The 9,443-nt window shown below is 34.7% G+C and overlaps 1 protein-coding gene across 1 annotated transcript; it reads left to right on the top strand.

The window, feature by feature from the left end:
- Positions 1–477: 477 nt before the first annotated feature.
- LOC140988665 (protein NRT1/ PTR FAMILY 5.4) lies at positions 478–6,092 on the top strand. The gene is made up of 4 exons (XM_073457703.1): positions 478–728; positions 819–1,036; positions 1,280–1,800; positions 4,904–6,092. Exons 1-4 carry the CDS (start codon positions 662–664, stop codon positions 5,808–5,810), a joined length of 1,713 nt encoding a protein of 570 aa, XP_073313804.1. The 5' UTR covers positions 478–661; the 3' UTR covers positions 5,811–6,092.
- Positions 6,093–9,443: the final 3,351 nt, after the last annotated feature.

Raw genomic sequence — 9,443 nt, 5'->3', positions numbered from 1 at the left:
TACTCGTTTATTAATTTATATTTATATGTAATGACAATTGTAAAAGATTCAAAATACACTTAATACAGGTGGTACCATTTCAAATCCGTTCTTCTAATCTCCACTTTCAAATCAAATTTTTCATCTTAGTGGAACCTTATCTAACTTGTATGACATTATTTGAAATACATAAATTACCTCAATACATGTCATGTGTATGATACAATATTAAGAACATACATCTTAATAATGTATCAGAGCACGTGTCGCTGTGGATTTATAATTTTTGTGTGCAATAATTTTTATTTTATAGATTGGAATAATTTTTATATTTCAATTAATTTTTTTATTTTTTCTTCAGAATGATAAATTAGTTTTTAGGAAAATTATCAAAAAAAGACCAAAGCAAAAAATTTAACCAGCATTGAGAAAGATAGCCATCAATTGACTTAAATGTCAGATTATGCGAATCTGGAAGAAATTGACCACCAACCCCTAATAACTCGGGAGTATGTGCTTTTTCTTTTACCAAATTCAACGGAGCATTGATGTGTGCTTTCTCAAAGTCATAACAAATGGGACAAAAACATAGTAAAACACACTTCATTTCTTGTATATATAAATAAAAGATAACCTCAATTTTCTCATCCTGCTTCCCTTTCAATAGATAAAGAACCATATCATGGATGAAAATTCCCTAGAGGAAAAACCCAAAAATGGTGGTTGGAAATCAGCCATCTTCATCATTTGTAAGAAAAAAAAATGAAAGATTTTATAATTTTATTTTATTTTATTTTTTGTATACATGGCGTATGAATTTGTTAAATTTATTTGGCCAGTTGTGGAGATAGCTGAAAGATTTGCATACTATGGAGTGGCCGGAAACTTATTTATGTATCTAACAAAGGTGTTGGGGCAAACCACAGCGGCAGCCGCCAAGAACGTCAATACTTGGCAAGGTGTCTCCGCCATTTTCCCGGTGATTGGTGGCTTTCTTGCCGATTCTTATGTCGGCCGGTACAAGATGGTCGTCATCTCCTCCACCATTTATCTTTCCGTGAGTTTATTTCTATATATATATATTTTTTTGAAGTTAATCGGACATATTCAATTTTAGTTTCATTATTGATGTGTGTTTAATTGGTTGTAGGAAAATATCATAATTAAAAATTATTGAAATCAATGGAACAGTAAAATACCATAACTAAATTACTGATAAGTTTATTTAATTACAATCTCTCATGCATGTTTTGTAAAAATTTTAAAAAAAATTTGCTTATCAATTGATTTAATATAACAGGGATTAATTCTGTTGACCTTAGCGGTCTCTACAGTTCCTTCGGGACTTCGCCATACGGTTTTCTTTACATCATTGTACGTTCTTGCAATCGGAGAAGGTGGGCACAAGCCATGTGTACAGACTTTTGCTGCTGATCAATTCGACGAGACTTTGCCCGAAGAGAAGGTGGCTAAGAGCTCTTTTTTCAACTGGTGGTATGTCGGGATCGTGTGCGGTGCCGTTGCGGCGGTGCTGGCGGTGATCTACGTGGAGGATTATGTGGGCTGGAGTTTCGGGTTTGGGATGCTGGCTGTGGCAATAGCGGCGGCTCTTGTCGTGTTCTTGATTGGAAGTAGGACGTATCGCCGCCAGGCTCCTGTGGGAAGCCCCTTTACTAGGGTGGCCCAGGTGGTGGTCTCCGCCGTGAGGAAGAGGCGGTTGCCGGAGAGGGAGGTGAAGGGAATTTGTAACGAGTGTGAGGGTGTCAATATGAAGGAAGGTGGTGGATTCATTCGGGCTTTGGCTCCTACGAGACAGTTCAGGTATTTGCTTCTCTTCTTTTTTATCTAATTATTATTATTTTCATTATATTAGCTATTCTTTTTATTAGAATCAATAAAATAATATATTTGTATTTTTTTTTTATGTAAATATTATCCTCGTTTTGATTTTGTAAAACTATAAGATCATCCATGATTTTAAAACATAAAATAGTCATAAATATTATGAATTCTAAAATAACAAATCACCCAGCTTAAATAATTGTCTTAATTAATACAACCATCTCAATTAATTATACAAAATCTTGTGAAGAAAATCTCAATATAATTTAATATAATTTCTAGATTTTTTGATATTAAATTAACTTAACATAAAAGAATATTGTGCATGTAGCCAGATCCCATATTATGGAGAGTAAGATATAAGCTTTAAATATTTATCTTATATTATAAAATTTACCCGAAGTAATACAATTAATTTAAGAGTAGGTTTCTTGTGAGACGGCTTCACGAATCTTTATCTGTGAGACGGGTCAAACCTACCGATATTCATAATAAAAAGTAATACTATTAACAAAAAAAGTAATATTTTTGCATGGATGACCCAAATAAGATATCTGTCTCACAAAATACGACCCGTGAAACCGTCTCACACAAGTTTCTGCCTTAAATTAAACGAAAGTTTTATGCCTGTTAATTTTAGATAACACAAAAATGTATGTGAAACCGTCTTACGAAAAAATATTGTAAGTTAGATTTCCGACCCGAAAAAACTAATGAAAAGTATTATTTTTATTTAAAAAATATAACTTTTCAATATATACATGAACATGATCGATCTGTCTCACTGATGTAAAGTAGATTCGTGATACCGTCTCTAGTTGAACTCACTATTTATATAATTGTACTAGATAGGGGAAATAAATCCATTTCTAAAACAAACTTGAAATGAAATTTGTGGTTTTTGTGTTTGTTCGTGTGGTTTTTGTGGTTCAACTATTTTCTTAATATTTTCTTAACAACAATTAAAATTACCTTTGGCCCACATGTACTAAATTACATTATTATATTTTGACTAAACACACAATCGACCTAGAATTGATGAATTCATAGATTTACTTTAATTGGGTGGATCTATTTATGGATTAATTACTTTATAATTGTATCAAAATTAGCATTAAAATTTACAAGATTTGTTATAGTGTCAACCCATGTTTTCAAAATCGGAGCTGGCCGTCAAGTTCGACCGACTACATATCACTGGTTGAGTTTGAACCACACCTAAAAACCATTTTAACAATCAAACTGGTCATGAACGGGTCAAAAACCGACCGAACCTATTCATTATTTTTTTAAAAAAATAATTTTTTTAGAATCTAATTGATTTTTAACTTTAAAATATCAAATTTTATTTTTGGTTATATAGATACACATATGATTATTTGGATTTTGAATTTTATTAAAAATATTAATTTAGTAGTATTATAACTTATTTTACTTGTACTTTTTTGTTTAAAATATATATAATCACATTTAATATTTTGATTATAGATATGTTGTTGTTTAGATTTTACATTTTAGTAAACATGTTTTTTTTATTTATACACAAATTTAAGATTTTTAGAATTTAAAAAATATTATTTATTATATTAAATTATTATTTTATATAATATAATAGTATTTCGATTATATTAATTGATATTATTTTAAGATTGATCGAATCGATCATGAAAATATTAGAGTGAACATAAGATAGGGTTTTGAAAGGACGTAGACTCTTTTTTGTTCATATATTTCATAAATGGACATCAAATCAATCCTCGACAATTTGGTTCACTTATTGGTTCATCCATTAAGACAAGAATCATCGAACCTATGTCTATAGCCAAAAATAGCAATGATTCAAAATTGGCTATATTAATATTTATTTTTGTAAAAATCAGGATAATTCGGAGTAAAAAAAATTTAATCTAGTTTTCACAAAAACTCTTGTGAGACGGTCTCACAGATCAATTTCGTGTGTCGAATCTCTTATTGGCTCATTCATGAAAATGTATTATTTTTTATGCTAAGAGTTTTACTTTTTATTGTGAATATCGGTAGGATTGACCCGTCTCACAGATAAAAATTCGTGAGACCGCTTTACAAGAGACTTATTCTCTAGTTTTTGGTCATTTTAGGTTAGTTAGCATTATTCCACATTGAGTCCGATCACAAAAAATTCGGTTTTGCTTTACCTGTCAAAGTTGGTTGAAGGAAATAAAACATGCCAATATAATAAATTATTTAATGAATATCACAAGAAGTCATTTTGTATTTAATATAGATAGAATTAAAAATATTAAAAAAATTTAATAAACATAATTTAATCAGTTAAATCAAATGCATGTGAAAATATTTCACATTTAGTTGAAATGTGCTTTTCTTTATTAAATTAATATGGTTCTCCTAAATTTTGTATTTGATATAAATAAATTTTAGTTTAATAATAACTAATTCAAAATGTGTATTGCAAACCAATAGATACTTCATTATATGAGTATGAATAATTTTTTTTTAAAAAAATATTGTATCGTGGAACAAATTGATTTCTTGTATGGGAAATTTTGAATTAATGGTTTTTGAGTTAAAAATATTATATTTTCTTAATTTTTTTTTTCGGGGGAAGGTTTTTAAATTATTATTTATTTCCCTGATTTAATAAATTACTCTCACTATCTTGAGTTAGATATTTTCTTTTTTGTGTATATTTTTGTTACAGCAAAACTTTTTAAGGCTCTATTATTCATTGGCAAAAACTTGTGTGAGATGGTCTCACGAGTCGTATTTTGTGAGACATATCTTTTATTTGGGTCATCCATGAAAAAATATTACTTTTTATGCTAAGAGTATTAACTTTTATTGTGAATATCGGTAGGGGTGACCCATCTCACAGATAAAGATTCGTGAAACCGTCTCACAAAAGACCTACTATTATCCATTCACGTGAAAATCTAAAGGAGATCTCATTATGTATACACACACATACACACATATATATATGTGATACGTCCGACATTTTGGTGTTACCTAGCTAAATTATTTGGACAAAATATATTTGGAATCCATCCACATTGCAAATGTGATCGTATTCGCCATTTTGCAGATTCCTCGACAAGGCGACGTTCATGGACGACACGGATGCATCGAGTGATCAGAAGAGGAATCCTTGGAGACTATGCTCGGTAAACCAAGTAGAAGAAGTAAAACTAGTTCTCCAACTCATCCCCATTTGGCTTAGCTGCTTATTGTTTGCCGTGGTGATAGCACAAGTGAGCACATATTTTACCAAACAAAGCAGTACAATGAACAGATTCATCACAAAAACCTACCAAATCCCACCAGCATCATTCCAAGTTTTCACCGGCCTTACAATTCTGACATCCGTTTTACTATATGAAAGAGCCTTCGTTCCCATTGCCAGAAGATTCACAAACCACCCAACCGGAATAACAATGCTGCAACGAATCGGGATCGGCCTAATCTTCTCCATTCTGACAATGGCAGTTGCTGCATGTGTCGAGTCCAAAAGGGTACGAGTAGCTAAACAAAACGGATTATTAGACATGCCGAAAGCTGTGGTTCCAATGGCTGTTTGGTGGCTGATCCCACAGTACATGTTGTGTGGGATTTCTGATGTGTTTACGATTGTCGGATTGCAAGAATTATTTTACGATCAAGTGCCGGCTGAAATGAGAAGCATCGGTGCAGCAGCGTACATTAGTGTGATCGGAGTTGGAAGCTTTTTGAGTAGTTGTTTGATAACTATCATGCAAGGGATAGGCTCGAGGACTGGGCATAAATGGCTTGGAGACAACATTAACAGGGCAAAACTTGAATATTTTTATTGGGTTCTGGCCGCACTGAGTGCTGTTAATTTTTGTGGGTATGTTTATGTTGCAGGAAGGGTGGTCTACAAAAAGATTGGAGTTGAATGCGAGGCTCATTCCAGTTCAAGCGAGAAAGAATCAGATTATTGCATATCAATGGAAGATTTGAAACGGTTAAGGTGAACTTTTGCCCGCCGGACCGAACCTTTAATACCAATTTAGGTTTATTAGGCACACTACTTTACAAATTCTTAAACGTCATACCTTTGTATGCCTCTTATGACTTTCACCGTATACATTATTCGATATGGATTTGAATACGGATTGGACATTCGATACATTTGTCATAATAAGACATGGAACGTACGCAATTCAAATACCATTTTATCGAATGAGAAATCCCATCACATGTAGATTCCAACACACTTGTAAGTAATCAGGGAAATCAATCCCAGATGAGTCCACGTCGAGCATAAGTTCTCACCTAACAAAATAATATGGCAACATATAATACCCAGTACAAGAAATCAAGAATCAGAATAAATTCAACGCCTGACTAGCTTGAAATCAGTAAAATTTCATCGTTACAGATTCAGGTTACAGTGGTTATGCACTCGGGGTCTAAAGCCTAGGTGAAAGATACATAACCTCAGTCATCGGAGACAAAGACGCAGGATAATCGGTGTCTAAAGCCTAGGTGAAAGATACAAAGCCAGATATGAGCCTGTAAGAGCAAGATGCACTAATTCTATTACATAGAGATGACATGTAAAAGGTACATTAAAAGACTTTAAGATGCAACGAAGAGCTCACTTCATTAAACTCTTCCACTTAAGGGTGCGTTTTACAAACTATTTACAGGATTAACCGCCGACACCATTCAAATTTCAAAAACCACATAAGTCTGCTGTCAACTAGGAATAATTATCAGCTGCACCACCTCATTGTCATGCACAAATAACAAATATAAAGGGAAACATCCAATATTCAAGGAGACATCCTAACGCAGTAGCTGGCTAGAATAGAATGGAACCAAAATCATAAGATTTTACCAGGGGGTTTATGGTGGTGACTAAAGTTACTCACCGGTTAATGATTGAGTCCAGGCATCATTGGCATCTGCCCAGCTTGAGGCCTGCTGAAGCCACCACCAGTAGGATACATTTGTGTTGGAAGAACCCTGCATGTTGGGCAACACATTTGCAATTCCACCTGGAGGGATATTTCCTGGTGGTCCTGATCCAGAAGACATGGGATTCATGCCCATAAAATGACCTTGGGCAACGGTGGACCCATTTGATTCAAAACACCCTGTTGCATTGAAGCACAGCAATGCATGTAATAAAATGTAGATCAAAGTCATTACCTAGCAGAATTGGTGGTATCACGCCACTTGGACTTCACAGTAGTTTCTTACCATTTGACCGGGCATTGGCAACGGGATTGAACTTGGCATGGATGGATTAGAGAAAATGGTACATTTGCAGGTATATTCTGTGGTTGCATCTTTGGGGGAGGGCGAGGTAAATGAGCATGCGGTACAAAAGGTAAATGAGAAATGCATGGGCTGCGGCTTGGTCAGATTTTGTGCCGGAAATGGCAAAGAGGACATGTGCTGCGGTAAAGATTGGTGCTGTTGGGCTTGTGCAGAATTTTGTTGATAAGACTGATGTTGGTTGCTCGCGAGAAGAGATGGGTGTGGACCAGGCAGCAGAGGAGGGGATCCCATAGGCGTCGAAACTAATAGCGGTGGTGCTTTCTGATCTCCTTGAATAGATGAATCAAAAGATGGAACGTATAGAGGCATTGCAACTCCAATTCCTCGGATTGTTCCCTCATTCCGAGGCAGCCCCGCTCCAAATGTACCAGGAGTTGTGGGGAACTCAGGTACTGGGAAAGGACCAGGAACCCGGCCTACATAAACCAGTGGCCACAAACAGCAGCAGCGCACAAGTTTAAAGAAAGGGGGAACTGATAAATATAGAAAGAAAACACCAGCATTCAAAGCCGATGTTAATTCAGACATGAAAAACTGCAGAAAAATGTGTTCCTAAATGTTCAAACGACCCAAAACAAATCTCAGCAAACATATTTGGTCCATTTTGATAAAAGGAGGTTGCATTCCATCCAAGAGCTGAGTGTGTAGCTATAGCATCTAGCTCTGCTGATCTTCTTAACAACCCAAAAGCATATAACAGTAGTTGCCAGTCCATACAAAGCTCTTCGTCGAAGCTACACAAATTTATCTTATTGTCAATAATCATGTCGGTAGAACAAGTTGGCAAATAGGAAATGCATTTAATGCATTTCCTGTGGTGGCTAATTTTGCGGAAATGACGGGTCTTATTTTGCAGGTTGCTGAAGAATCGAAATTTCATACAAAATTAATATATATGCACGCGGTTTCACAGTCAAAATTTTGATTATAAATAGAGACACAATTCGACCATTTCATTCATTACTTCTTCGAGTTTTCTCTCATCTTATAATATTCTATAATATTTGTGAGGTGTTTGTTCTCCTGTATTAAGAGAGTGTGTTCTCTTTGGAAACATAGTGAGTGAGTTGTACAGCACAAAATATTATAGTGGAAATTCTTTTCATCTTGCCCGTGGTTTTTACCCTAATACTTTTTAGGGGTTTTCCACGTAAATCTCGGTGTCGAATTTATTCTTTATTTTCGGGTTTTATTATCTCAAATTACCGCAAGTGAGACCAACAAATCAAACATGAGCAATAAAAGTTTAAGTATTTTCTTAGAATTAATATAAGAGAAAACGTAAGGAATCAGACATGTTCTAGTGAAAGGTGGATCTCCTCTCCTTTTGTAGGCTCCATTCTTATAAATTCATAATTCAGCAGCGATCATGAAAATTCTCAGAGGAAAAGTGGAAGAAAATACATATATCCTACAGATGCAGTAGTCTCTCAAACCAGGATTGTAAAAAGAAAGAGTGAAAAAACTAGCAGCAAGACGTTTATATTAGTTGTATAATAAAGATTCTTGTTATATTAGGAAATCCCAATCCCTCTTGTTCCATTGCCCAAACAGGTATATCTTCCTTAGCAAATGTTGCGAATTCGATGTCTAACACCTCTTGGATTGTAGACTCTGGCGCAACAGATCACGTGACTGGTAATTCCCAATTTTTTTCCTCCTATGTACCATGTGCTGGCAGTAGAAAGGTTAAAATTGTTGATTGTTCGTTTGTTGTTGCTAGCAAGAGCTCTGTTGTTATTTCTCCACTTTTGAGACTTAAAAATGTCCTACATGTTTCTTTATTGTCGTATAATCTTCTTTCTGTCAGCCAATTAACTCTTGATCTACGTTGTCGTGTATAATTCCCCCTTCAAAAAATTCATTAAACACCTTCAACATATCTTCTTTCATTGTATCCCAACACTGCTGATAAATTGCCAACGTAAATCCATCCGGACCCGTTGATTTTGTTCCATCACTCTCAAAGACTGCTCTCTTGATCTCTTCTTCTGAAAAAGGCTCCTCCAATTCTGTCATAGAAGCTCTGTCAATAAATCCCCGGCTCTCACACTCATCATCCACCTCATGGATCATTTTTTCCATCTCCGCACATCTCACATCTAAATTCCCAAAGACCTATTCGTTCCATTTCTTTAGGTCAGTCTTTACCTTAAGCTTCCTCGTTAATTTATATCCTTGCCAACCTTGAAAGTCTTTATTCACGTGTTAGAGTTTTTTTTCTCAAAAATCATGTTTTTTACGTATACATGAACATGAAAAAAATATATGCAGAAATAAATCGAGTGTTACCTCCGGCCATTGAAAATTTTGATTTC

This window comes from Primulina huaijiensis, chromosome 11 (assembly GCF_012295235.1).
Source record: "Primulina huaijiensis isolate GDHJ02 chromosome 11, ASM1229523v2, whole genome shotgun sequence".
Lineage (NCBI taxonomy): Eukaryota > Viridiplantae > Streptophyta > Magnoliopsida > Lamiales > Gesneriaceae > Primulina > Primulina huaijiensis.
The sequence above is the reverse complement of the archived record's forward strand: the minus strand, read 5'-3'. Positions and strand labels throughout refer to the sequence as shown.